The sequence below is a fragment of the Saprolegnia diclina genome (genome assembly GCF_000281045.1).
Source record: "Saprolegnia diclina VS20 unplaced genomic scaffold supercont1.3, whole genome shotgun sequence".
Taxonomy (NCBI): Eukaryota; Oomycota; class Saprolegniomycetes; order Saprolegniales; family Saprolegniaceae; genus Saprolegnia; species Saprolegnia diclina.
Window position 1 is genome coordinate 1,236,863 of NW_008246070.1, and position 24,632 is coordinate 1,261,494.

Below are 24,632 nucleotides of genomic sequence, written 5' to 3' on the forward strand. Positions count from 1 at the left end.
TGCTCGGGAGAGATTCTTGGTTCACTGCTGCCGGACCGCCTTGCCGATGGCAGGAAATCGCGTCGCCAGTCGTCTCTTCGCGAACAAGTATACTAATCCATTTCATCTTTTTGGTTCTTCTAGGCTATTCTTCGTCGGGTGCATATATGCTCGTTTACTTCATCTGCTTGACGACCTCCAAGATGGACTTGAAGCTGAAGGGCTCCGTGGCCGCAATGTCGGCGAGCACCTTGCGGTTCAGCTGGATCTCGGACGCGTTGAGGACGCCAAAGAACTTGGAGTACGAGAGGCCTTCCTGGCGCGTGCCAGCGTTGATCTTTTCGATCCAGAGCGAGCGAAAGTCCTAGTTGCATGCGTGAGCACATTGTGACGACGGACACCGTGAGGGACGTACGCGCTTCTTCTGCTTGCGATCACGGTACTGGTACTGCAGACCCTTCTCGACGCGGTTGATGGCCGTGCGGTAGCACGAGTTGGCGCGGCCGCGATAGCCCTTGGCCATCGCCAGGATCTTCTTGTGCTTGGACCACGACATGTTGCTGCTGCGACTGACTTGCGCCGACCGATATCCCAACTGCGATGCCACCAACAACCAATAATTCTTATCCGGATCGGCCCTTTTATCCGGTTTATGACCGGTTCAGATCGGGTCAATCCGGTTACGCCCAGAACCGGAATCGCAGATTTGGCCTTGTAGCACAGCGGAGTGCGGCAGGAGACCCGAGAGAACGAGACACAAGCTGTCATTACATTCTTGTAGCAGCAATATGCTGCTCCTATCGACGAGGCGATGCTTATACGAGCGAGGAAGCGCCTTGGCACAATGAACCGGTTCGTCCAACCCAGAATGATGGTCTCAACTACAGAGGATTTTCGACTAACTAGACACTTCACCACGAATCCATGGAGCCATTGTATTTTCTGCGCGTCAAGGCAATGCGACTATGTAAAGAGGCGTGCGATATGAGAGAGCGTCGTGGATGTCTCTGGTGCTTCTACAAGATATTATGGCTAGGGCACCCAGCATGGCTCTCCTCTAGCGCTTAGTCGAACACAATCCATCTGTTTAGTCGGTCAAATCGACCTTGGAGCAGTGGCAGATCCGACGAGCTGACGGTATGGAGGTCAACCGATGGGGCGTCGTCGCGATCGCGAGCGTCGTCTTTGACATTGACGTGGGCCAGACGCTCGAGGCCATGTACCCGCAAACAGCGTCCTTGACAACGTCGGCGCAGAAGTCGATCGCGTACCTCGCGCTGCCCCACAGCAACCGCCACGACGAAGGCGACACGCAGTTCGCGTTTCGCTGCCGGTCAGAAGACGAGAGTACGTCGAGCTTCCTCTATGGCTTTGTGCTCTTCCGCCAGCGCAAGGACGCGGCCAAGACACGCGGGTACTTTCAAAAGGCCATCGTCATCGTGACGCAGACGCCGTTCGTCGGGCTCTACGAGCGCGTGCTGCGGGTCGTCGGTCCGCTCTACTTTCAGGTCGGCAACCCGCTCCTCGAAGCCCTCTACGACAACGTTCTGCAATGGTACGTGCTACTACGATACATGCAGATAGCTCATCAGCAATGCGCAGGCCGGCGCCGATGCCCGACACGACCATGATCTTGCCCGTCGCCGGCACGTTTGTGAGCTTTGTCGTGCCCGCCATGGTCCCGAGCATTGAGGCGCCCGCGCCCACGCGCCGCTGGAGCATCGAACAAGAGTCGTTTGATGTCAACGCGGACGACATGGCCAGCCACGACGAAGATGACGACGAGGCGCCGGACGAGCAAGCGATTGTGCGCAACGGCAAATTCACAGCGCCAGCGCCGCGCGTCGCGCCGTCGCCGCTCTTTTGCGACATTCTCAACGCCCAAGACGCTGGCATCTCGTTCGAGGTATGCAGTGCTCGTAGCGCATTCGCCAAGCTACGGTAGAGCGTCGGTCTCTTCTCGAGCTTTGAGGGGCTCGAGGCGTGTCTCTGGGATCTCTGGCAGCTCGCAATCACGGGCGAGAGCGTGCTCATGGCGGCACCAAGCGCGCGCGTCTGCAGTCAAGCCGTGCTTGCGTTCACGAGGTGCGGCGCGTCATTATCCCGTCTTTTTCCTATGGGAACGTGCGTAGTTTGATTGCGCCCGTGGCCTACCACGGAGACTACCGCCCGTATTTTGCCCTTTACGAAGCTGATTTTACCGTACGAGCGACGGCGGCGATGACCTTGACGTTATTCGGGGACGTAGAGCATCGCTGCCGTGCACGATACGACCAAGTGCGTGAATTTCCCGACAACCGTACTCGGCACGACCAACCCCTTCTTCCTCAAGGTATAGTTCCCCATGCGCACTGTAGTATAACCGATGTAGGCGCTGCGGTTCTGGCCCAACGCAGTCGTGTTTCCGTTTCTAGATGCGTCTTCTCGCCCGGCGACGCCGCCGACCGCCAAGCGCGCGTTTGGTTTTCTCGATACGGACGCTGCGAACGTCGACGACACGAGCCGACCCCGGCGCTACATTAAGCGAGCCGCGGAGCTCGATTCGTTCCCAGAAAGCTACGCGCCAAGAGTACGACGACCACGTTGCTATTGCTGATGGACGCAACGGACGTAGCTCTTGGCGCGGTCGTCGCGGCTCGTGCAGCCCGACCCGGTCGTGCTGCGGCAACTCGTCGAGGCGACGGCTGTTGAGACGTCCGAGGGTCTCCAGAACGGCGACGAGCCACCGAGCGTCTCGATCAATAATGCCGTCCTGCGCAAGGTTCCCTCCATCATGTAGAAGGTGTCGGGTGCAGTTTGTATTGTGTAGCACTTCAAGCACCTTACTGAAGTCTTCCTCAAGCCATTTGAGCCCTATTTTGGCATTTGGTCCAACCACCTGCACGTTGCGCCGTCGCCGTATATGGACGTCACTGTCTTCATGAAGCCGTTCGTGGCCACGGTATCGACGACGCTACGAGGCGCATGCTTCTGAATCGGACTTAGGAATTCCTCAAGTCGCTGGCCACGATCCCGTCGACGAAGCTCCCGACACCCCTGCGAACGTCGCGCAAGAAACTGCGGGCGCTGTACGCGCGCTTCATTGCGTCACCGCACTTTCTGCCGTGGTTTGCGGCCCGCCGACACGAGTGCATCGATGCGTTCGACTCGGTGCTGCGGACGCTTCGCGAGACCATCGACGCCAAGGCGCTCCTGACCGAACCCAGTGGCGCGGCCATGGATCTCCACATGTGCCAGCAGCTCAAGACACAGGTACGTTCCGTCTGTATCGAACGCTAGTCGATGCGTCGACTAGATCCAGCGTACGATCGAGTTGGCTGCCTCACAGGCGACGCCGGACGCGCGGCACATTGCGCTGATGGAGACCCACTTGCACGACGTCTCGGCAGCGATTTTAGCGCTCTCAGCCGCCACAAGTGACGACTAGAGTGTAGTGAATCCAACAACAAAAATAATACCGCATTCGTAGTCATCAGTATCACTAGGGGGCCGACGATGCAAGTACCCAGACGATGTCAGAAGCACCCAACAGAGACATGGGCAACGAAGTTGACTGTCGGCTACTTCACAGGACCAGTAATTGATGGTTGAAAGTGAGAAGTACGCTTGCGATATACCAGAGCACGTTGGAGGACGTTGGCGCCTTGTCGTCGGTCGAGCAGCATCCACGACGCAACGCAATTTTTTGCGCGACGGCAGCTGCTCGCACAGTTGTCGGAAGAGACGACCTTTCGCGCCACTTTGGTTCATTGACATGCAACGACGCACTGCTGCCAATAGAGTTGTTAACGAAGGGTATACAATGCAAGGCGGACATGAATAGAGAATACGAGGAGGTTTATGGTGTCTAAGGTGAGTTGGTCGCGGCCCGGAGTCGCGGTACGAGCACCGAGAGGAGCTTGCGCACGATCGTGAGCTGGTCGGCTTCGGGCAGCACCTCGAACGGCGGGACGTGCACGAACAAGACAAACTGGTTGTGGCGGTGCGGTAGCGTGTGATAAAGCGAGCTATAGTACGTGTAGTTGCACACGTAGTGGCCGGGGTCGGTCGACGTCTGGCAGCCGTGACCAACTTCGGCCGCGAGTTTCGCGACCGGCAGCAGCGTGTGGATAACGTCGGGCGCGCCCGGGATGATGACCTCGTCCTGCGGCTCGTAGCCCTGCTCGTCCGGAATGCAAAAGTCGGCAATGTTGTACGCGCACTCTTCAAAGTGGACGGCCTCGGCGCTGTCGTCGACGCCGAGATGGAAGAAGAGCGTCGGCTCGCCCGACTCCTACACCATGTTGGTATACATTACAGAAGCATGGAATCGCGTGGGTTGTCGTACGTTGGCGCGGGCCCAGAGCGGCTCGAGGGTCGTTTTGAGCGCGTCGACCGAGGTTTCGATCGCATGCGCTTCGGTGACGTGCGGGTCGTCGGCCAGCGTCCGCACGAGGTACGTCGTCGGGTTCTCGAGGATCGTGTAGAACTTGCCAAAGCCCGTCAAGATTACACGCATGGCTCTCGTCCGGTGCTTGAAAATGCAATCTGGGGCGCGAAAGCCAAAAGCACGACGTCCCACTCTATCTGGTCGCGATAGAGTACGACAGAGCTGGTTTGTTGAAGCAAGAGTCGCCCAGATATGCACTACGGTACTACTACTACATCGCTGCGTTCGGGCTTTGCCTCGGCTCGCACGACGCTAGCTTCCACCGCCAGTATGTTTCTAGCGTGTTCAAGGACACTATGCTGTGGGTTTTCGCAGCGGCTGCAGAAGCGATGGACGAGCGGTGCAAGCGCGTCGATCGTCGATGGTCATCGTGGGTTTGAACTCGCCACGTGGGTACACGTGCATTAAGGTGTTGTGAGTAGTGGGGTCCGCCTTGAAGACTTGTCGCCAAGGCGAGGTAATAATACTGTGTGTGGTTGCAATTACTGTATTCCATTCGATTCTACGCCTCGTCCGTCGCGCGCAGCAGCACAAGGAGGTGCTCGATCGTCGCCAGCTGGTCGGCTTCGCTCACGACCGTAAACTCGGGCACGTGAACGAACAGCGCGTGCTGATAAGCAGCGTTTCATGAGCGCCAAGAACGAGGAGCTCTATGGGCGTACCTGGTTGGCCTTGGCGTGCGTCACTGCGAGCGACTTGTAGTAGACGTAGTTGCAAATGTAGCGGCCCGGGTCCGTCGAGACGTTCGTGTGCGGACCGAGCGCCGCCGCGAGATCCTCAACCGGCAGGTTTGTCGAGTAGCTCTCGGGCCCGTTGGGCGCGATCGGCTCGGCGGCCGGCTCCCACCCGCGCATGTCCGGAATGCGGAAGTCGGCGACGTTGTACCCGACCTGCTCGAGGTTGATCGCCGTGCCCTTGTGGCTCACGCCCATGTGCAGAAAGATGAATGGCTCATCCGACGCCTACACGCAGTATTAGCGGACACGACAAGCAGTGTACTACCTCGGCCTCGGCCCAGTACGGCGCGAGCGCTTCGTTGAGGCCGTCGGCCGAGACCTCGAGGACGAAGACTTCGGTCGCATTCGCGTTGCCCTTCAGCTTCTGCGCGAGCGTCGTCGTCGGGTTCTCGACGATCTTGCCAAACTGGCCAAAGCCCGTGACGATGATCTTCATGTCTTCTTGCACTGTGATCACTGTGCACTGTGATGGCAATGGCAAGCACGGGCGATGACGTCCGGAGCGGGGCAAACCAGCCGTAATCAGGTCCACTTGGGTGAAACACCCCGGCTCCGTTTGGGACAAACTGATTAACCCACCCAAGTTCCAGCCTCTGCCACTCCTCCAAGGTCACCAATCTCGTCGTCGTCATCCAAAAAAAGGACGCTGTGGACCCAACTTGCTCTAGACGAGAGAATAAACAATCGCCAGCCGTGCTACGATGATGCTTCGGCAGCGGGACAGAGAGCTTCCACGTCGCTCATGGCCTGAGGCAGGCCCCTTCGTGTGGTTAATCAGTAGTCCTGATGCGCCACGCGAGGGCTAATGTACTAGCACGTACTTGATGAACTAGAAGGAGTACGAGCGAGCTATCATACGAACCCATATCTCGGGCAATGAAGCTAGGACGACCTGAAAATGTGGATTTGCTCACATCCAAAATACAGTTCAGATCGAGTTCGCCTGCAACCGGTTACGCATCAAGGGAAACCGATACGAGACGACAGCGCGATGCACCATGTGGCGCCGCTCGACACGGACATTCCGGTGGCCGAAAGCTCGTGGACGCTTGTGCGGGAGGTGGTCGGCCTCGCCTACATGCTCACGTCGGTGCTCCTGGGGTTCGACTCGCTCGCGCAGTTCTTCCCCTACATGGACAACGACTACGTCTGGCCCCATTTTAGTGACGCGCAGTACAGGACGCTCTTGACCGACATCATCAACGTACAGCTCACGTCGTCGACGCCATTAACAACGGTGGACCTGCTGAGCCCGTCCTTTGGGCTCGTGGCGAACGAGAAAGTTGGCGTCAGCTACGCATACCCGCGCATGCTCATGTACCACGACCTCACGACGCTCGAGGCCGCAGTCATCGGGCTTCGGCGCCTCGACGTTGAAGAAGTGGTGTACATGGTTGCGCAGTACTGCTGGGTCGACCTCGAGAAGCGCTGGGCCTTGTCGCACACTCTACGACGCCAGCAGCGATGCGTCGCCCGCGACATGGCCAACGCGGCCGTCTATCTGGAGCCCATCCTTCGCAACATTGAGTATAAAGCATGGGTGCTCTCGACGCAAGGTCTCTTTATGGCGCGCATCGGAGACGGCGTCGCAGAGCTCGATGGCGGCGATGCGTGGCTCCAGTACGTGGCCGACCACGTGCCCGCGCCTCTCGACGACGAAGTCGCTTTCTGGGTCTCGCATGGCCTCTCGCGCTTTGCGCTTCAGTACGCCAACCAGTACCAGATCGGACTCGAAGAGTCGATTACGATCGAGAACGCACTCGGGCTGCGCTACGCCTTTCGCGTGAAAACCGTGCCCTGGGCAAACCGGGGCACGCACTGGACAAGCGACTACCTCTACGCGGGTCTTCGCAACGACTTTAATGCGCTCTCGCTCAACCAAAGCCTCGTCCGGAACGCCAGCACCTTCTTTGGCGCCACGTATCCCGACTGGATGGAGTACTACAACGTCGGGTACCCTCTGAGTGCGGTCCACGGGGCCATCCACGACGTCATTGGTCCCCTCGCCTCGATCGACCTGCGCTGGATTCAGCCGCCTGACGAGATCATTGCGGCCGTGCGCCACTTTCGCTCGACCCTTCTCTCGGCCAATGCGACCGTCCACGCCGCGCTACGAGCGGTGCCCGAGATTGTTCTGCACCCGACGCCACTGGAATGGCGCGCGGCGAATCTGTCGTTTTACGGCGGAAGCCCCTTGTGCGGCTTCAAGTCGGACTTGCCGTTCGTGCAGGCGTCCTTTGGTTTCGACGATGCGTGCGAGCTTCCGCGACAGCTCGGTTTTGAGTGGCACAGCGCCAACAGTGTCTTTGCCGCCATCGCCCTCGGTGACGACCCGGTCTCGCCAGCTCTGTGCGAGCTCTGCGACGACAGCGCCCAATGCGAGGCCGCGCTTTCGCGCACTATGCACTGCGCTTCGATGCTACCGCGTCGCCAAGAACCGCTATTGGCATCGCTGCGAGCGATCGATCTATCACTGCTTCAGTTTGTACGCAACGGGTCGGGCGACGTGACGCTTCAAGTCCAGAGCTTCTCGTCGCCAGAGTGGAGCTTTTTAGGGCTCTTGGGCGTCTACGACTGGGTCCTCGGCAACCGCGAAGTCGTCTCGTTCGAAGGCGACAACGCCGCGTACACTCTTCTTTCGTACGCGACGACGCCACTTCGTCCGCCGGTCAACTCTGTGGGCTCCAGCGGCGTCATTCACATTTGGATGTGCGCCGGCCTTGTCTCGCTCGGCCTCGCGTTTGTCGCGGTGCTCGGACTCGTCTTTTGGCTCGCCTTTCGCCCATTGCGCTGCCATTGGTTTGTGTTTTCTCGGCTCACGAGCGCCGCTTGGCTAAGTCGCGCCCTCATTCTATTGCGAGGCGTCGCCGGCGTCCTCTGCCTCGCGACGACGCCCGTCGCTCCTGCACCCAGCGGCTTGGCCTTTACAGCGACACCTCGATCGCTGTACCTCTCGAGCCTCTTTGCCAGCGAAGCTGTCTGGATAACCTACGTGCTGCACGAAACGCTGCATCCCTTCTCGGGCATCTACACGCGCTTGTATGCTCCACTCAGTTCTTTTGTTGCGTGGCTCGCCCTTCTGGTCCTCGATGCGGTGAGCCCCGTTGCGATCACTGCAGGTCTCGACCGACAGTGCTACTCGATCAACATGGACTACAACGTCTACTGCACGAGCGGCAGCATCCAAATTGGCAGTCGCGCCAGGACGCTGACGAATTTCGCGATCCTCGTCGCGTCCGTGGTAGGTGGGCTAACCCTCGTTAATGTGCGGAAGCGCAGCAGCATCGAGCTCGACGACGTGCCGAGCTTCCTTCTCTCCTCAGCGTCGGTGGCTTTTCTCGCCCACCACAGCCACGGCCGCGTGACCGAGTCCTTCGATGTGGTCACCGCTGCCATGATGGGCCTCGTACGCTTCTCCAACTGCTACTTTGACACCAAGCTATGGCGCATCGTGGACCGTGAGCTGCTGCCGTCTGCAAGTCGACACAAGCGACACCGTCTTGTCTTGCCGCTCGCGTTGACGCCGCTTTCGCCGCGTTTACGACCCGCCACTGCGCCCGAATCCTGCCTTCAGCGTCTCAAGCGCCGGTACCGCAAATCGATTGTCGTCCTTGGCATTCTCTACGCGAGTCTGAGCCTCGCGAGCAACGTCGCGTATCTCACGGTCGCGCAGGCCTTTTTAACCAACGACTTTGGCTGGGCGGGCTTCAACAGCTCGGGAATGCACGCTTTCTTGGCCAATACGTTCAACCACGCGCTCGTGCTCTCATCGGAGCCAGCGATGTTCAATGTGACGACGCCGGCCATCGCCGATATTGCCCAGCGCTACAACGGGTCGTCGTCGCCGTCGATCGTCTGGAGCTACACGGCCGCGCGTCGGGCGCTCGCGAGCCCGACAACACCGCTGGATCAAATCATCGCGGGGCTTCGCGCCATGAACCCGTGCATGCTGCCATGGATGTATACGCAGTACTGCTGGCTCGATTGGCAGCGCAATTGGGAAATGGCCAGCTCCCGCGCACGCCAAGTGCGCTGCGAACTGCAAATAACCAACGGTGCCATGTACCTCGAGAGCGCACTGCGCAACCTGCGAGACTGGGACGCGTGGGACGCTTGTTGGGGCACGTCCTTTGACATTGGCTTTGCGCGGCACTTGAAACAGTCAGCAAACGGTCAACATTGGCTCGAGACCATCCGCGTCAACACGACCATACACGATGAAGTCGCTGCGTGGAAGCACGCCAACCTCGTCGGATTTTCGCTGCAGTGGCAAAACTACAAGACGATGGGCTTCTCAGACGCCTTTACCATCACGTCGGCACTTGGGTACACAGCTCCACTCTCGCTCGCGTCGTCGGATGGGAGCTACCACCTCCAAGAGCAAACCACCCACCGCATGTACTGGACTGTCGCGAGCGATTTATGGGCGATTGCGACCAACTCGACAGTCCTGGGCGGCCGCAGTCTGCTTCGCGCGAGCCCCAACTTTGCCTTTGCCAACGTGACGGCCGAGACCGCGCTGCTCCAAAACCTCACGCTCCTCTCGCCGCTCAACGCCGGTCTTGTTGCAGTCCAGTCGAGTCTTGGACCGTTTGGCAACATCGACACGCAGTACGTGCTACCGCCAACGTCTCTCATAGCGCTCTATCGCGGGTTTAGCGCCGCGCTTGCGACACTGCTCGTGCAAAATGATTCTGCACAAGCGGCGTACACGTCGCTGCCGCCGTGGGCGACGCTCTACCCCGTGCCGTCCAGCTTGATGCGCAATGGTCTTAGCATCGTTATTATTGGCGCCAACGTCATGTGCGGCACGGACGTGCCCGCGTACGCGCCCATCTATGGTCTCTTTCGCTTCTACGGCGCGGCCAGCGCGTGCCATGCCAACTTTATAGAGGCAATGCAGCCAACACTGCCGCAATTGCTATTTGGGTTTCTTGCCTTTGATGCGACGCTGCAACTCGACGTCGTTGACGACTTGACGGCCATTTGCGCGCTCGATGGTTACGGTGGCTCGGGCTGCAACACGACGTATCGGACGCTCTTTGATTTTTTAGAGTGCCACGTCACGGCGTTTCAAACGCTGTCGAATCTGGCGGTCGCGACGCGCGCCGACGTGGCGGCCATGGACGTCAACGTGATGCAGTTCGTCGCAGGCGACGGTATCGCCGACGCTTCTGTCGGCATCTTTCGCATGCAACTTCTCGAGCCCGACGACCGACATTGGGCGTTCTACGGCTGGTGCTTTCTCTACGAGTGGGCACTCGGCTTGCGCGAGGTCGTTGCGTTTGCAGGCGATCGAGGCAACTTTTCGCTTCTTTCGTCGCACGTCGACGCGCAACACATGCGGCCAAACCCGTCCGAAGTGCCCGTGAGCTTCTCGCTGCTCTGCAAAGCGTTCAACTTTTACGTCTCGTGGGTGCTCATCTGCGTCGCATCGCTCGTTGCTGTCTCGGCGCTTGTCCGCGGCGGCGCCGTCGAAGGCGTCAACTTCTTTTGCCTCAATCGGGTTGTTGGCCACGTCTGGGCTGGCCGCACGTTTCTGATCGTGCGCAGTGTCTCGGCTATCTGGCTCCTCACGACAAGCCCCTTGTACTTGGCGTCGACCGGCATCGCTACGACGATGGTCGCACCGTCGCTCTTCTGGTACGACAATATACTCGCGGCATCAGAAGTCTCGTGGCTCGTCTACGTCCTCAACGACGTGTTTACGGTCGTGTCGCGCCAGCACACCGCACTCTACGCGAGCAAATCGTCGCTCCTCACGTCGCTGCTTGTCTCGCTCTGGACGTTTCTCTCGCCCCAGCGCTGCGAGGTGAACATTGCGCGCCACTGCGTGCATGTGGATATGGACTTTGCGCTCGATTGCAGTAGCGTCAACGTTCACGTGGGCAGTCTTCGTCGGCTCGGTGGCGTCTTGGGCTTGGCTGTCGGCAGCATTCTCGGCTGCTTCCTCTTTGGTCGGTACGTCTATGCGCCAAACGAACCGCCCATCGCTGTGCGCTCGTGGCTCTTGAGCGCACAGAGCTACTACTTGCTTGATTTCACCAACTGGGTCTTCCTCGACGAGTACTACCTCGATACGACGTCGGCGATGATGGCCGGCATCCTATCGTTTGTGTACAACGGCCGACGGTATGTGTTTGACATCAAGATGTGGCGGCTCGTATCGCTGCCGCATAACCCCATCTCGCTCTGGGAGACTGACGCGCGCCGCTTCCGGCACGCCATCCCGCTTTCCCGTATTTAGCGGACGTCACCGATTATGTCGGGACAATCGGCCCGAAATCGCAGCAAAATGAACCGAATTGCGTCACATACCCATCGAGTTGCGTTGTTTTACAGTGCACCTACTTGGCTTATCCAAAGAGGAACCCGAGGGTGAGGTTGTTGAGACCCGTGAGCGACGCCGGCAACAACTCGGCGCTCGTGGCCAAGCGCGTTGTGACCTATGCCCCCATATTCATTAGTACCTATTTGTACATGCTTGCAAGCACCGTCTCGAGGAGGTCGGACGGAAACGCGAGCTCCTTTGTGGGCAAGCGGTCGTCGGCGACCGGCGTCGTCGTGAAGAGCACCTTGACGACATTCTGGGCCGCGCTCCTGTCCGACGTCTGGATCGTCGCGTCCCAGCTCAACACCTGCAGCGCAAGGGGCACATTGGGCGCGTCCGCATCGCTGGGCACGAGGTCGAAGCGGAAGAAGCCTTCCGACTCGATGACCTCGAGGAGCTTGGTCACAATCACACTGTCGCTCGAGTACGCGTCAAAGATGTCGTTGGCTTGCAACAGGTACTTTTGCAACGTAATGCCAATCGAAGGGTCGTCTTGGGACCCGAGGACCGTGTGGCAGCGCATGCAACGGACGCTCGCCATGTGACGCTCCATCTCTGCGTGCACGTTCTCGGGGTGCACGAGGAGGTCCGACTGTCCGACGTACACGCGGTCGAGCGCGGCGTGGATCCCGTCCTTGGGAATATGCTCGAACGCGCCTTCGGCCGCGCCCCAAAAGTCGACCATCTCCATCCAGTTGGACGACGGTAGCGGCAGCACCTTGTTGAACGGCCGGTCGACGTTTGAGATGACTTGGCCGCAGCACCGGCACTGGAGCTCGGTATAATTGCGCACCTATATGCGATACGACTCGGTGTGTGGACACGAGATAGTATGGTGCGTACATCAAGCTCAGCACGCGACAAAGTCCGGGCCGCCATGCCAGCCGTCATGGCTGTCTTGCGGTCTTCTTTGGCGGCGCTTGTCAGCGGCAGACGCAAATGAACGTGGTCCTTTTGCACACGCACCGAGCTGTACTTGGGGTCGACGGCGTACGCGAGCGTGGCCTTGAAAATTGTCGTGTCCTGCACGCGGAGCTGGATTCCGTGCTTTGAGGCATTAGTCACGAGCGTCGGCGTCGCGCCCTCGAGCGCAATGTGCACGTAGCACTGGTAGCAGCCGATATTGGCCTGGAACTCGATGACAAACTCGGGCGCGTGCAGCACCTTGGCTAGAGTCGCGTCGAGCTGGCTCGAGAGGGCGTCCACATCGTGGCCGTAGGCTTGCCGTGCCTCATTCGCCTGGGCGTAGTCAGCCCGCGCGTCTTCCACGACGCTTCGCGCAAGCTCGCACTGCTCGCGAGCAGCGGCCACAGCGCGCTTGGCGTCCTCCATCTCCTGCAGGAGCGCGGACGCGCTGAGCTTCGTTGCCATCGAGCGAATCCGAAAATGCCGTCTTTTGATTCGGCAAAATGGAACCAATCGACGAGAACCTTCGATGGTATTTAGCCAATCATATGGCCGAGAATGGAAGATCGCAAATCTTGCTTGCTGCAGAACCGGGGGCGCGAGCCAGCGACGCTAGCCCACCACACGACTCATGCGCATCAACTCTATTGCTGGCTGAAGGTCTATGGGTCGCGCTGTCTATATGCGCTACTGCGATGACCAAGTCCTCTTGTTGGTTTAAGACGCAAGACGCTCCTTTGGGAGGTTGGCGAGCGTGTCGAGGCGAGCAATGATGAGCGTGCACATGCTGTGCCATGCTTGGCGCTCGTAGAGCGCTGCCACGTCTTTTCCAAAGATGTCGCTGAGCTCCAACAGAGTAAGCTCGACGCGCAGTCGATTGTCTTCGGGCACTTGCGCCGCAATGTCGACAATGACGCCACCCGAAGTCTTGCCCGAAAGCGAGAGCGCCACGGCGTACTCGAGGTCGTGGCAAACCCACGTACACTGAAGCAGATCCACATCACCTTCATCGAGCTGGTCGAGGAGCTCGCGCGAGTCGCGGTCCTTCCCGTCCATGATACGCTGCATCCACGCACAGAGCAAGTCGGCGCCTCGCCCGAGCGACTCGGGGCGGAAGAGCGGATCCGACGCCATTGGTTGTTGCAAGAGAAACGGGGCAAGCATCGTGCATTTGAGCTCAAAGTCAGGCGATGCCGATGCCTCGTCCACCTTGCGGAGGGTACGGAGCACGCGGTGGCCGTGGCGGTAATACAGCCGTAGGCTCGACCAAGAGATGTCTCGCGGTGTCAACACACCCGGCGTCACGAGCAGGTAGACCATGGTAAGCACAAACTGCACAGATCGCGACGGCGCTTCGATGTCTGAGAGCTGCGAAATATCCTCGCTGGTCGCCGTGATCGCATCGACTGTCATTGACGCCAGCGCACGCGTCGTCATGTGCTGCTGGCGCGCCGACAGCACCGGCGTCAAGAGGCCGGGGCGTTCGATTACCAAGTCCACGGGCCGGAATCGCTCAAATGGCATCATCACCGTCGCCAGCGGGTGGTGTCGAGGCGACGTCGGCTTGTGCGGTGTGACGGGTCTCTGCGGCGAAATGCCATCGCGGGACGAGCTTTGTTTGGTGCGGGGCACCTCGGTATCGACAAACGCCTCGGTATCAACAAACGCCCAGCACCACGACAGAAAGTGGTCTGCCCACAGAGCACGGGCATTGGGCTCGTCCAAGCACTCGCTTGGGTTGAAGGGCGGCGGCGGCGTCGCGTGCAGCGTCGCAACGCGCTTTCGGGCAGCCGCGGCGAGCATGAGCGGGTTTTGCCCCATTGTCTGCGGTGCAATGCCCAACGCTAGCACGAGCCACTTGGCGCCATGGAGAAAGTTCATGTCTGTCTTCATACGCTGCGTATAGCTCTCACCGTTGTACCAATACGGGCGCGGCGAGCCCTACAGCCCAATAATGAGTTGCGCGACCGCGTGAGGTTGAAGTACCGCGTGCCATGCGTAGAGCTGCAGAAGCAGCTGCGTCGAGGCGTCGCGGACGTGGACGAGCAGCTTGAGCATCGCAAAGTGCTGTCCCTGCTCGACGCTGCCAGAGTCGAGGAGAGAGTGAACTTGGGTGACCAGCTCTTCTCGCTTTGCAATCCACTTGGCCACCGCCGCGTCGTCCTCCGTGCGCGCGACAACGCGGTGGGTTCGTGGCGACGCTTGCCGGGCTCGGATGTCCATTGTGATCTTCCAGCAGCCAAAACGGTTATTTTTTGCACGATGACGCAATTCGAAATGTATCAAATTAGGCGTTTACATGCAGCATGCAATTAGGCCAGCGAAGGGTACGACGCGTCGGACGCAACGCCGCAGGTGCCGTTGAGCGTCGCCGCGCGCTGCAGCTGCATGAAGCCATGGTCGCCCCAGCCGACGCCCCACGAGTTTTGAATGCGCCAGTAGGCGCCATTTGCCGAGTCGCTGTAGCCGACGACCACAACCGCATGGTCCAAGTCGGTCGTCGAGCACGAGGCGAGGATTCCGCTCTTGTACTGCTTCCACTCTTCGTTGCCAGCAGCGACGCCGACGATGATGGGCTGGCGCGCCACAGCACCTTGCAAGCTTGCTTCGCCCACGGGCACGGCCACCGATTGGAGCGACGTCGTCCGCGTTGGCACGCAGCTCGTCGCTGTGCACGTCTCGTCGTTGCCTGAGGTCCCCGAGACATATGGGTAGTCCTTCCCGCGACACAAGCCGTTCTTGGCGATGTACTCGATGGCTTTGGAGGGATACCCGCCTTGGCAGCCCAAGTTTCCTACGAGAGGCAAGAGTAGGTCTAGACACCAAAGTACGTGGCAGCGTACCGGACGCCTTGTCGCAGCTCGTGAGGTGCTGCTCCGAGAGCTTGACGAGCGCGTTGGTCGGTGAAGCCAGGCACGTGGCACTTTCCAAAGCGAGGACGGTCGCAAATGCCCAGCAGCTCCCGCAGTTCCCTTGCTGCTGCACTGCGCTCACGCACGAGGACTTTTTTGTCCAATCGATGGTTGCCGGCAGCACCGTGGTGCTGTTTGCATCCGAGGTGCGCGCATTGGAACGCGGCGCCGGTCGCGACGACCGGACATAGGCCGCAAACTCGGGCACCGTGAGGAGCGTAAACGGCGAGTCGAGCGAAAAGTGCGCGTTCGGGTGCAGGACGTTGAGGCGCGCAATGTCCATCTTGGTGGCGTAAAAGCGACGGAGCTCGTCGTCAGCGTCGCTCTTCAAGAAGCCGTGAGCGCGCGCAATGCTGCCTGCGCGGCTCGCCTTCCACTCTGCGAGCTCGGCCTCGAGCGCGATTGGGTCGTAGCTGCCAAGCACCGACGGCACGAGAAGCGCACACGTGAGCAGGGCGAACGAGAGCATGGTTGCAGAGCAGGACAATTGGAGAATGAAAACTTGACGCTCGAATGAAGCTGTAGCCGGACCAACGCCGGTGGACGATGCCAGTTGCCGCAGTGTGGCGCAAGGGAGGGCATAGCAGCTCGTCTGAGAACGAACGCATCCTTGGGCCACATCGCGTTGCCCTGGCGTGAGCCAAGGCACTGCACGTCGAGCGTATGGTCCAACAGGAGCGGTTGGCTTTCCATGCTGGTCAGCCGATCAGATTGCAGCTCGATAATCGACTAACTAGCTCAGGTTGAATCGTCACAAATGTACACATGACCTTGCAGCTGGAAGATGCGCCAAGGTTGGTCTACCTTGTTCGAGCAATCCAGCGGAGCGGAATCTTATTTTCGCTTGGCGTATTTGAAATGGTAAGAAATCAACGATTCACAATATAGTCTTTTTAACGCAGTCGGTTAGACAATCTCGCCGCGGTTGTCCGACTCGTTGAACTGAACCCAGTCGAGCGCAATGGGCGCGGCCATCACGTACTCGGGAATGTTGAACGCGTGGACGAGGTTGAGCGCATCTTCGCCGAGGCCTTCCTCGCCGCAGAGCTTCTTGATGGCGCTGTCGACGCTGTTGCCGAGGTCCTTGGTCACCACGTCGTTGCAAACGTACCACGCGAGGTCGCGCTGGACGCAGCTCGCGGCGTAGAGCTTGGCGATCTTGGCGACGACGGGGCGCACGGCCGCGTGCTTGGGGTCGTCGAGCGACTCGAGCACCTTCTCAAACGCCATGCGTTCGACGTACGAGAGCGCGACTTCCTGCACGAGGAGCGACTCCTCCATCATCCACACGTCAAAGAGCGCCTTGCCGCCAGCCATCTCCGTCTTGAGCGTCTTGCCGAGCTTCGTCATGAGCGCGGCTTCACGCGCGCCGAGGAGGTACCGGTAGTACTCGAGATCGTCCAAGCTGGGCGTGCCCGCAAACGGCTTGCCCGCAGCTATAAGATATCAACGTATCAGTTTCAGGCCCGGACGACGGTGACGTACTCGGCGAGAGCTTGTAGCGGCCAGCCTTGATGAGCTCGCCGAGCTCCTTGGTCACCTTTTGCATGAGCACCTTGTTGTCGCCCTAATCAGCCGTAAGTGCATGAGCGCAGCAAAATGCAATGCAAACATACCTCGGCCGTCACGGCCGCGTGCGAGAACCCGAGGATTTCCCCAAACCGGTTGGCCGAGAGGTAACCTTGGCCACCGCAGCGCTCGCGGCAGACGCTCACCACGTTCTCCGAGTTCCACGAGACGACGGGCTTGATCGCCGAGCAAAGCGTGACGAGTTCGAGACGCGCGAGCGGGTCCTCCGACTTGTTCCACGCTGCATACGCGTCCTTGACGTAGTTGAGGCCGCACGCCAAGGCGTACGTGCGCGCCAGGAGCGGGATGAGTTCACGCTTCTGGAGCTGGTACTTCATGATGGCCATGTCCGACTTGCCCTTGGGGCCGACGGTCGCGCGCGACGCCGCGTAGCGCATGGCGATCGTCAGCGCGAGCTTCGTGCCACCCATGAGCATGGCCGCGATGCACACACGGCCACTGAGAAGCTGGTCTACAAGAGAAGTCATCATGAGAGATGATAAGTCCAGACACCGGTACCCGCCACAGCGAGGAAGCGACCGCGCTTGCTCGGGATCTTGCTCGAAAACTCGCCCTCTTCAGAGACCGACGAGAGCGCGTCGAGCATGTGGCTGCGAGGCACGCGCACGTTGTTGAAGAGGATCTTGCCGTTGTCGACGCCATTGCAGCCCATCTTGTGGCCCATGTCCTCGACGCGGACATCCTTGGCCATCGTCATGTCTTCGTTGCGGATGCGGACAAGGAAGGCCTGGATGCCGTGGTGCTCGCCCGCCACGTCGAGCTGGGCAAAGACAACGACCCACTTGGCGTGCACTAGACATCGAAGTAGTCATGAGCTCATGTAGGACGAGGGTGCTAGAGGTAGAGGTCGCTGTACCGGCCGAGTTGGTGATCCAGTACTTTTGGGAGAGAATCGTGGGCGAGTTGATGATGAATTCGTCGGTCGCCTTGTCGTAAACAGCCGTCGTCTCCATCTCGATCGCGTTGTTGCCGTAGCCGAGTTCCGTGAGGCCAAAGCAGCCGACCGCATCTAATCGTAGCATTTCAAGTGTACAGTCCAGGACGATGCCATGTCGTACCGAGCGAGTCGATGCCATCGAGGAGCTTCTCGTGGTGCTTCTCCGTGCCAAGCTTGAGCACGGTGCCGCCAAAGAGGTTGAACTGCACCGTCATCTTGGTCGCCATGGACGGGTTCGTCAAGCCCGCAATCTCGTGCGCCGCATAGATGCGGTGCGGGTTCGTGTGGAAGTCCTTGACCGAGAAAAACTTGGCGTCGCAGATCTTCTGGAGCTGCGCCAGCGCAATCTCGCGCTCTTCGGCGAGCGGGATGTTGTAGCGCGGGCGAAAGCTCGGGTCTTTGAGGAACTCACGCAGGCGCGAGCGCATCTCGACGTTGTCCGGGTCCAGCCACGTCGTGAGCTCCGACGTCGGGAAGCTGCCATCGTTATTGCCGTACTTGGTGCGCTCCTTGGCGACGTCAAAGCCCAGCGGGCGCGTGAACGCGACCGAGCTAGCGGCGCGCGCAAAGAGCGAGGAGCGGGCGACCGACTGTCGGGCGTGCAGCATCTTGAAAAGTGCAATCGGGAAGATCTGGCCCGGATCCACCTCTACAAACGCATACGCTTTCTCAAAGGGTTTCAACTTCAAGATCCCACGGTTGAGTAAACGAGAAAGTAACGAGATGCGCACGCGCCAAGATGCCGCCAGTTTGCCGTTGGACCACGGCGGTGACGTGGCGCGTCGAGACGCCAAAGATCGCTCATGGAAAACAGCCTGGGCAAGTTATGAGCATACAAGAGAAAGAGCACTAGCTTTAGAATGGGGCGGGTTTCCGGAAGCTCCTTGTTACCACTAGAAGCACTGTGGATTTGTCGTCGTAGCTCACCACCAATGTGTAGGAGCAGGTGCGGGGCTGGTAATCTCTGTGGACACCATGGGTTGTAGGGCTCATGTAGCAAGACGGCTCATGTGCTCATGTGCGTCCTCATGTTTGTACTGCCAACGACGTGTCCATGCAGCTCCTTGCGATCGTGACCCTTCACATAAAAGAAGACGCGACGCGTTGATTTCCCCAGGCCGCAACGAGACGGGTGACATCCGTCTGTCGACGGCGGTGATGTTTACCGCGACAAATTATGTCGAGTCAACGGAAGCCGACACGTTGCTTGGGCGAATGAGCGCGCAGGCGCGTGGCACGCTACCCAGGACACGCAATCGGACTGGCTGCTGATAGGGCGTCGTGATCTTGGGTCGGCAACGAGAGGCTGGCGGCGTTCGTAGTCACCAGCTGGCGTGGACTGGCGACCGCATCTTGCCGGCCCACACTGGCCCACACGACCGTGAAAAGCGTCAAGAGTATTTGCATGCTGTTAGCTCGTGGCATGTGCTGCCACTGGCCAACGCAAAGGAATTTCATCCTGGAAGCTGACAACCTTCTCGTGCTGTAACAAATCGTGCGCGTTGGTGCCAGGGGTGCACAAGGGTGGTGAGCCCTGGGACCGCCACGACCATCGTTATTCTTACAATAAGTTCTGATAGACGAGTACCTTGTACTAGTACACTTTAGCGAGGGCTGGGTGAATGCGCCCGGTTCACTGCGTGCCTAACATCTATACTGCTAGTACTAGTACGGAGGGTGGACTACAACCAAGGGGTGGTGGTTGCGTTCTGGAAATGCAGGGTAAACCCTTAGACCCCAAGGACAAAGCAGATTTCGTCCAAGAAGCCGCGTAGTATACCCGCAGGGGTGGTTTTTGGTTGATCCCGAAGACGATCTATTTTGAGGCGCGCTGAAAATAGCGGCATCGGCACTGCTGCGTCGGTAGTTTTGCTTTCGCAGCAGCCATGGGCGAGGAGGTCGAGAAGCACATCATGCGCAAGTACGACTTGCTCCAGAAGCTCGGCAAAGGGGTCCGGCATCGCATGCGCACACAAGTCTCTCACATCTCGTAGGCCTACGGTATCGTGTGGAAGGCGACCGACAAGGCGACGCGGCAGCCCGTCGCGCTGAAAAAGTGCTTTGACGCCTTCCGCAACGCTACGGACGCGCAGCGCACCTTCCGCGAGATCATGTACCTCCAAGAGCTCAACGGCCACCCGAACATCATCCGCCTCCTCAACGTCGTCAAAGCCGACAACGACCGCGACATCTATCTCGTGTTTGACTTTATGGGTACCTTGGCCCTTGGTGTATCGCCTCCCTCTTGCTGACGTTGCAATAGAAACGGACTTGCACGCAGTCATACGCGCCAACATCCTCGAAGAGATTCACAAAAAGTATGTCACGTACCAGCTCATCAAGGCGCTCAAGTTTATGCACTCGGCCGACTTGCTCCACCGCGACATCAAGCCGAGCAACCTCCTCCTCAACGCCGACTGTCACACCAAGCTCTGCGATTTTGGCCTTTGTCGGTCCGTGTCGGAGGTCGGCGGCCCCAACCCCGTCCTCACCGACTACGTCGCGACGCGCTGGTACCGCGCGCCCGAGATCCTATTGGGCTCGACCCGCTACACCAAGGCCGTCGACATGTGGGCGGTGGGCTGCATCGTGGCCGAGATGGTCACGGGCCGCCCGACCTTCCCGGGCACGTCGACCATGAACCAACTCGAGCGCATCCTCGAGATCACGGGGGCGCCGACGACGACCGACATTGAGAACATCAAGTCCCCGTTTGCCGCGACAATGCTAGAGAGTCTGCCGCCGCCAAAGACGCAGACACTCGAAGAGCTTTTGCCGAAAGCGTCACCGGAAGCCATCGACTTGGTCCGGAAATGTCTCTACGTACGACGTGGTTGAGGCACTGTCGGGGTCTCATTCGAGTTTAGTTTGATCCGGACAAGCGGATCACGGCTGACGAAGCTATCAAGCACCCGTTCGTGTCGCAATTCCACGCTGAGAAGGACGAACCGGTGGCGACGGCGCCATGCCAAATCGTCGTCGACGACAACACAAAGTACTCGGCCGCCGACTACCGCGATCGACTCTACCGCGAAATCATCAAAAAGAAAAAGGACATTCGACGCCAAGGCACGCAAAAAGGTGACATTGTCGTCGGTGGCTCTGGTACGGCGCCTATCAATGTGCATGCGTTCACCTTTGAACGACGTAGAACCCGCGCCAACCAAGTAAAGCGCGCCGTTCTACCCTGATCAATAAGAATACACTATAAATAAAAACGTCTAGATAGTGTCCCTTGTAGCTGTTGGATGGTGCTTGACACACTTGCGACGTCATGCGCGCATGTGACAACATAAATCTGTCGTCGGCTCGAGTCTCTCAGGCTCCCATGGTGAAGGTCCGCTGCGGCACTACACTAGGAGGTAATCGATGGTGCCAAGCACGCTGCCATGTGAGCTCAAGGACACCGTGGCGTGGTCGAGGACAGCAGGCACCGTTTCCGTCATCGATTAATGTTGGAGTAAACAATGAGGTAGGCAGAGGCATGCGAACGATGACACGGCGGTTGTTCGCTGCATGCGGTCATCACCAAGGTGTAAGGCAGATTCTGGAGCCTCTTTTATGGGGCACTGACGCCTCCATTCGTCTCCTCCTCACTTTGTCAGCAGCTGGTCATTGCGACGTTTGAGTTCAAACCTTCTCAGGCGGTGTGTCTGCGGCTTTGTTGGGCTGGATTCGAACAACAAGGGACGACGTGTGCATTAGAGTGTCATCAATCCAAGACGTTCATCGTCATTTGGTTCGAAATGCGCTCCATGTCGCGCTCGTACATGTGGTTGAGCTCCTGGACGCTGGGGCTTTTCGTCACTGGAAACGACCGACTGCGCGGCGGCGCGTGGTACGTACGCGGCGGTGTCCCGATCGCCGCAAAGCCCGGGGGCGGTGCCACGTGGGCCGAGGTCGACCGAGTGAAAGACGGCGGTGGCGACAGCGCGCGCGGGCGCATCGACATGATCGTGATAGAAAGCATGCGCACGACGAGCTGCGGGATCTTGGCGGCCGCAAATTCGGCCGGCAACATGGCGGTCACCATCGCATGATCGATCGCACCGGACGCCACGTGGCGCCGAATGTCGGGCACCGTCAGCTTGGGCTCGGCGAGAAACGCAAATAGCTCGACCTTTGTAAACGGCACCACGATCTCCGGCGTTGCACCTTGTGGTTCATCACTGGGTTCAACTTGGCTCGGCTGGTCGTCTGATTCCGTGGCTACCAGTTTGTTCTTCTCCGTGGCAGGCGGCTCGTCGGCGTCCGCCGCCGGCTTCTCGTCCATGGATGTGGCTGGTGGCTCGTCGATTTCCGGCACTGACTGCTTGTTGGTCTCAGTCGCGCACGATTCGTCGGTGGCACTGCGTGCGACGTTGTAGCCGTCGTCGTCGCGTTGGGGCTCGTCGCATGGCTGCGACGAGGCGCTCACGAACGGCGCCACATCACAGTTGTTTACGTTTTCACTCTGGTTCTTGGTGTTATCGTCGTTCTTGTTGGGATACAAGACTGTGCTGATGTTGCTGCTGCTGTCATTGTTGTTGCTGCTGCTGTCATTGTTGCTGCTGTTGTTGTTGTTGTTGTTGTTGCTGCTGTTGTTGTTGTTGCTGGTGCTGTTGATGCAAATAGCGTTGTTGGCTTCAATGGTCGGTGCAGTCTTGCGCTTGGGCGTTGGGATTTGGCGGGGCTGGCTGCTGCTCTTTTCATTCGTGTACTTGGTTACGGGAGGGTTCGGGACGGTGGTGACGGACATGGATGCTTTCGGACTGCGGACCTTGCGTGGGCTCTCGCGGCGCTTGACGACGTTAGCTGGACGGACCTAACGCCAGTACAAACATGCGTGAGATCGAACGTTGCTACTACTAGTACCTCTGGCAATTGTTGCTCGGGGGTACTTTTGATCAGCACGGGACTCGATTGCGCAGACGATAAATGTGGGAGCTTGGCCGTGGTGCTCAAGTAGACTTCGGCCAGTTTTGGGGTCTGCGGCGGCGACACGAGTGTAATGCGGGGCGACGCTGGCGCGCGGCGAGGGCTCAAAACTGCGGGCCGCGCCTTTCGATCTCTGCGCTTGTTGGTCTTCTTGGACGACGGGGTGCGCACGCGCTGCACTGCGCCTCGCGTGTCGTGGCGCCAATGCAGGAGGGCGCCAGCGCAAAACGTCGAGAGAACGAGGCAAAGGACCACCGAGATCGAGTTGCTCGCGACTACGAGCGCGGCCGTGTGATGCAAAAGTGTGAGCGCGTGCTGCAAAATGACCCAGACCATGCCGTCGGGATGGAAGAAGAAGCTCGAGAGCGAGAGGAACGTGAGCCAGCTCAGAAAGCGCTTGAATTTGGATTTCTCCCGGCGGTGCTCGGCATAGAGCTCCAGCGCCGTGCGGACGAGGCTGCTCATGGCGACGACTTGGAAAATAGTGGCTTCACGAGCCCAAATGCAAGAGGAGTTTCGTGTCCGAAAGGGCGCGTCGCAGGCGGCCAATCAAGGACGCGCGTGGCCTTTCAGCCGCCAATCACAACGACGCTACTGAAACGACCGCTAAGATTAGCGCCACCTTCTCATGGCGGCCGACTTCGACCCGTACACGAAGCAATGGATGCGCGAGGTAGACCAGCTCTTCATGCGAGGATGACGAAGCGGCCGTGTAGGCCATGATGAGTCGCGACATCATCGGCGACCTCGAAGCCGTTAACGCCAAGCTCCGCGCCGACCTGGAGCGCAAAGTACTTTACATTCCGTGTACAGCTCAACGATCGAGATGTGTAGAGCTTTCAACTCGATCTTATGGACGCGTGCGTCTCTCAGATCGGCGCCACGGAGAAGCTCCAGAGCGCTATTGACGCGCGCCTGCATCCGCCAAAGGACGCGTACCGCATATCGCCGCAAAGGCTCTCGCCGCGGAAGAAAGACGGTCGCAGTGACGAACTCATATTTGGCGGCGAGAGCAACAAGTCACGTTACCACACCAAGATAGCCCATTCTGACCAACTGTAGGTTCGCCCACGGCAGCGAAGCGCTGCAGAATATGATCGAAGCCCACACCCCTCGCAAGTAGTGCAAATCCAGTTGTCTTTATATGACGGCATGCTTGTAGAGGCCACCCCATCTCGCAGCCGTACGAGCCGCCGCGGGAGCCCATCAGTCCACGCAAAATCAAGCATGACGCGCAACTATTCGGGGGCGCGTCACCAGAAAACAAGTGCGAGTTCAAGCACACGTGGCCACTCGAAGGTGGTTTGTCGTAGGTTTGCCTTTGGAAGTCCTCGGCACAACGACTATGTCGAGCACCATCACGCTGTTCGGTGCGGCACGACACGCTGTGAACGATGAGAATACGGACTTGGGGCTAGGACCAATGAGATCACAGAGTGCCCCAAGCACGAACAAGGCTATGTGTGCGGCTCGGACGCGTATCAGAAGACGGCGGCGTACGACAGCAGCTACATGGGCCAAGTGAGCGCTGAATGCAGAGCATTCCGTGATATGGACCGCTTGAGGTAGACGGCACGGACCGAGCACGCGCGCAGCTGGACATTTGAGCGCGAAGAGGCTGCGCTGCGGCAGTCCAAAGACATTTTTGGCAACGAGAAGAAAAAGCTCCTGCTGCCAGGGCGGTACGCGTGTCGTATCGCAACGCGCCTGAATGATGCGCACTAGGCCCACGCATACGTACGACTGCATCGACCAGCTCGTGCAGTCAACAGACCGGCGAAGTCCTCGCCGGAGTGGCAACAACCCTCACTAATCTTTAAATGTACAAGTCGTCCATCGAAGAATTACTCAGCCCTTCGCGTCGACCATCATTCGGAGCGCGCCTCTTGAAGAT

General features: G+C 59.1%; 12 protein-coding genes across 12 annotated transcripts; 4 read left to right on the top strand and 8 right to left on the bottom strand.

Moving 5' to 3' along the window:
• Positions 1-72: 72 nt before the first annotated feature.
• On the bottom strand, positions 73-579 carry SDRG_01607 (50S ribosomal protein L20). Its single transcript, XM_008607141.1, has 2 exons — positions 395-579; positions 73-343 (listed from the first exon to the last, which is right to left on the bottom strand). The coding sequence occupies exons 1-2, from the start codon at positions 533-535 to the stop codon at positions 155-157; spliced, it is 330 nt and encodes a 109-aa protein (XP_008605363.1). The 5' UTR covers positions 536-579; the 3' UTR covers positions 73-154.
• Positions 580-1,079: 500 nt separating this feature from the next.
• Positions 1,080-3,593, top strand: SDRG_01608 (hypothetical protein). The gene is made up of 10 exons (XM_008607142.1): positions 1,080-1,534; positions 1,582-1,885; positions 1,925-2,064; positions 2,112-2,181; positions 2,228-2,311; positions 2,351-2,548; positions 2,594-2,740; positions 2,789-2,920; positions 2,965-3,231; positions 3,275-3,593. The coding sequence occupies exons 1-10, from the start codon at positions 1,119-1,121 to the stop codon at positions 3,404-3,406; spliced, it is 1,890 nt and encodes a 629-aa protein (XP_008605364.1). The 5' UTR covers positions 1,080-1,118; the 3' UTR covers positions 3,407-3,593.
• A 149-nt stretch (positions 3,594-3,742) lies between these two features.
• Positions 3,743-4,499, bottom strand: SDRG_01609 (hypothetical protein). The gene is made up of 2 exons (XM_008607143.1): positions 4,307-4,499; positions 3,743-4,252 (listed from the first exon to the last, which is right to left on the bottom strand). The coding sequence occupies exons 1-2, from the start codon at positions 4,475-4,477 to the stop codon at positions 3,827-3,829; spliced, it is 597 nt and encodes a 198-aa protein (XP_008605365.1). The 5' UTR covers positions 4,478-4,499; the 3' UTR covers positions 3,743-3,826.
• A 322-nt stretch (positions 4,500-4,821) lies between these two features.
• On the bottom strand, positions 4,822-5,696 carry SDRG_01610 (hypothetical protein). The gene is made up of 3 exons (XM_008607144.1): positions 5,411-5,696; positions 5,071-5,370; positions 4,822-5,018 (listed from the first exon to the last, which is right to left on the bottom strand). The coding sequence occupies exons 1-3, from the start codon at positions 5,579-5,581 to the stop codon at positions 4,911-4,913; spliced, it is 579 nt and encodes a 192-aa protein (XP_008605366.1). The 5' UTR covers positions 5,582-5,696; the 3' UTR covers positions 4,822-4,910.
• A 24-nt stretch (positions 5,697-5,720) lies between these two features.
• On the top strand, positions 5,721-11,492 carry SDRG_01611 (hypothetical protein). The gene has a single exon (XM_008607145.1). It carries the CDS (start codon positions 6,044-6,046, stop codon positions 11,390-11,392), a length of 5,349 nt encoding a protein of 1,782 aa, XP_008605367.1. The 5' UTR covers positions 5,721-6,043; the 3' UTR covers positions 11,393-11,492.
• Positions 11,451-12,853, bottom strand: SDRG_01612 (hypothetical protein). The gene is made up of 3 exons (XM_008607146.1): positions 12,320-12,853; positions 11,640-12,269; positions 11,451-11,591 (listed from the first exon to the last, which is right to left on the bottom strand). Exons 1-3 carry the CDS (start codon positions 12,845-12,847, stop codon positions 11,502-11,504), a joined length of 1,248 nt encoding a protein of 415 aa, XP_008605368.1. The 5' UTR covers positions 12,848-12,853; the 3' UTR covers positions 11,451-11,501.
• A 246-nt stretch (positions 12,854-13,099) lies between these two features.
• On the bottom strand, positions 13,100-14,629 carry SDRG_01613 (hypothetical protein; the record flags this gene model as incomplete). The annotated part of the gene is made up of 2 exons (XM_008607147.1): positions 14,369-14,629; positions 13,100-14,323 (listed from the first exon to the last, which is right to left on the bottom strand). The coding sequence occupies exons 1-2, from the start codon at positions 14,603-14,605 to the stop codon at positions 13,100-13,102; spliced, it is 1,461 nt and encodes a 486-aa protein (XP_008605369.1). The 5' UTR covers positions 14,606-14,629.
• Positions 14,630-14,654: 25 nt separating this feature from the next.
• On the bottom strand, positions 14,655-15,768 carry SDRG_01614 (hypothetical protein). Its single transcript, XM_008607148.1, has 2 exons — positions 15,226-15,768; positions 14,655-15,176 (listed from the first exon to the last, which is right to left on the bottom strand). The coding sequence occupies exons 1-2, from the start codon at positions 15,761-15,763 to the stop codon at positions 14,695-14,697; spliced, it is 1,020 nt and encodes a 339-aa protein (XP_008605370.1). The 5' UTR covers positions 15,764-15,768; the 3' UTR covers positions 14,655-14,694.
• A 385-nt stretch (positions 15,769-16,153) lies between these two features.
• Positions 16,154-18,431, bottom strand: SDRG_01615 (hypothetical protein; the record flags this gene model as incomplete). The annotated part of the gene is made up of 6 exons (XM_008607149.1): positions 16,154-16,730; positions 16,780-16,861; positions 16,911-17,335; positions 17,383-17,676; positions 17,741-17,893; positions 17,943-18,431. Coding segments are annotated over 6 exons (1,973 nt in total), but the record flags the coding sequence as incomplete, so codon positions are not given.
• A 1,156-nt stretch (positions 18,432-19,587) lies between these two features.
• On the top strand, positions 19,588-21,055 carry SDRG_01616 (CMGC/MAPK/ERK7 protein kinase). Its single transcript, XM_008607150.1, has 5 exons — positions 19,588-19,773; positions 19,816-20,035; positions 20,085-20,644; positions 20,689-20,926; positions 20,973-21,055. The coding sequence occupies exons 1-5, from the start codon at positions 19,708-19,710 to the stop codon at positions 20,990-20,992; spliced, it is 1,104 nt and encodes a 367-aa protein (XP_008605372.1). The 5' UTR covers positions 19,588-19,707; the 3' UTR covers positions 20,993-21,055.
• A 467-nt stretch (positions 21,056-21,522) lies between these two features.
• On the bottom strand, positions 21,523-23,203 carry SDRG_01617 (hypothetical protein; the record flags this gene model as incomplete). Its single annotated transcript, XM_008607151.1, has 2 exons — positions 21,523-22,625; positions 22,676-23,203. The coding sequence occupies 2 exons, from the start codon at positions 23,201-23,203 to the stop codon at positions 21,534-21,536; spliced, it is 1,620 nt and encodes a 539-aa protein (XP_008605373.1). The 3' UTR covers positions 21,523-21,533.
• A 121-nt stretch (positions 23,204-23,324) lies between these two features.
• Positions 23,325-24,581, top strand: SDRG_01618 (hypothetical protein). Its single transcript, XM_008607152.1, has 9 exons — positions 23,325-23,411; positions 23,455-23,529; positions 23,573-23,757; positions 23,801-23,857; positions 23,901-24,005; positions 24,052-24,108; positions 24,157-24,259; positions 24,308-24,420; positions 24,464-24,581. Exons 1-9 carry the CDS (start codon positions 23,367-23,369, stop codon positions 24,549-24,551), a joined length of 828 nt encoding a protein of 275 aa, XP_008605374.1. The 5' UTR covers positions 23,325-23,366; the 3' UTR covers positions 24,552-24,581.
• The last annotated feature ends 51 nt before the right edge of the window (positions 24,582-24,632 follow it).

Excerpts from the sequence above, each read along its gene's own strand:
- SDRG_01616 (XM_008607150.1), top strand. The coding sequence starts at position 19,708 with ATGGGCGAGGAGGTCGAGAAGCACATCATGCGCAAGTACGACTTGCTC. Across the intron at positions 19,774-19,815 it reads TCCAGAAGCTCGGCAAAGGG|GCCTACGGTATCGTGTGGAA; the intron begins GTCCGGCATCGC and ends CACATCTCGTAG. Across the intron at positions 20,645-20,688 it reads TGGTCCGGAAATGTCTCTAC|TTTGATCCGGACAAGCGGAT; the intron begins GTACGACGTGGT and ends ATTCGAGTTTAG.
- SDRG_01607 (XM_008607141.1), bottom strand. The coding sequence starts at position 535 with ATGTCGTGGTCCAAGCACAAGAAGATCCTGGCGATGGCCAAGGGCTAT. Across the intron at positions 344-394 it reads ATCGCAAGCAGAAGAAGCGC|GACTTTCGCTCGCTCTGGAT; the intron begins GTACGTCCCTCA and ends GCATGCAACTAG.
- SDRG_01609 (XM_008607143.1), bottom strand. The coding sequence starts at position 4,477 with ATGCGTGTAATCTTGACGGGCTTTGGCAAGTTCTACACGATCCTCGAG. Across the intron at positions 4,253-4,306 it reads CGCTCTGGGCCCGCGCCAAC|GAGTCGGGCGAGCCGACGCT; the intron begins GTACGACAACCC and ends AACATGGTGTAG.
- SDRG_01608 (XM_008607142.1), top strand. The coding sequence starts at position 1,119 with ATGGAGGTCAACCGATGGGGCGTCGTCGCGATCGCGAGCGTCGTCTTT. Across the intron at positions 2,741-2,788 it reads ATAATGCCGTCCTGCGCAAG|CACTTCAAGCACCTTACTGA; the intron begins GTTCCCTCCATC and ends TGTATTGTGTAG. Across the intron at positions 2,921-2,964 it reads TGAAGCCGTTCGTGGCCACG|GAATTCCTCAAGTCGCTGGC; the intron begins GTATCGACGACG and ends AATCGGACTTAG.
- SDRG_01618 (XM_008607152.1), top strand. The coding sequence starts at position 23,367 with ATGGCGGCCGACTTCGACCCGTACACGAAGCAATGGATGCGCGAG. Across the intron at positions 24,109-24,156 it reads GAGCACCATCACGCTGTTCG|GACCAATGAGATCACAGAGT; the intron begins GTGCGGCACGAC and ends ACTTGGGGCTAG. Across the intron at positions 24,260-24,307 it reads ACAGCAGCTACATGGGCCAA|ACGGCACGGACCGAGCACGC; the intron begins GTGAGCGCTGAA and ends CGCTTGAGGTAG.
- SDRG_01612 (XM_008607146.1), bottom strand. The coding sequence starts at position 12,847 with ATGGCAACGAAGCTCAGCGCGTCCGCGCTCCTGCAGGAGATGGAGGAC. Across the intron at positions 12,270-12,319 it reads TGTCGCGTGCTGAGCTTGAT|GTGCGCAATTATACCGAGCT; the intron begins GTACGCACCATA and ends TATCGCATATAG. Across the intron at positions 11,592-11,639 it reads CGTCCGACCTCCTCGAGACG|GTCACAACGCGCTTGGCCAC; the intron begins GTGCTTGCAAGC and ends ATGGGGGCATAG.
- SDRG_01614 (XM_008607148.1), bottom strand. The coding sequence starts at position 15,763 with ATGCTCTCGTTCGCCCTGCTCACGTGTGCGCTTCTCGTGCCGTCGGTG. Across the intron at positions 15,177-15,225 it reads GAGCTGCGACAAGGCGTCCG|GAAACTTGGGCTGCCAAGGC; the intron begins GTACGCTGCCAC and ends TGCCTCTCGTAG.
- SDRG_01611 (XM_008607145.1), top strand. The coding sequence starts at position 6,044 with ATGTGGATTTGCTCACATCCAAAATACAGTTCAGATCGAGTTCGCCTG.
- SDRG_01610 (XM_008607144.1), bottom strand. The coding sequence starts at position 5,581 with ATGAAGATCATCGTCACGGGCTTTGGCCAGTTTGGCAAGATCGTCGAG. Across the intron at positions 5,371-5,410 it reads CGTACTGGGCCGAGGCCGAG|GCGTCGGATGAGCCATTCAT; the intron begins GTAGTACACTGC and ends TACTGCGTGTAG. Across the intron at positions 5,019-5,070 it reads CGCACGCCAAGGCCAACCAG|CACGCGCTGTTCGTTCACGT; the intron begins GTACGCCCATAG and ends GCTGCTTATCAG.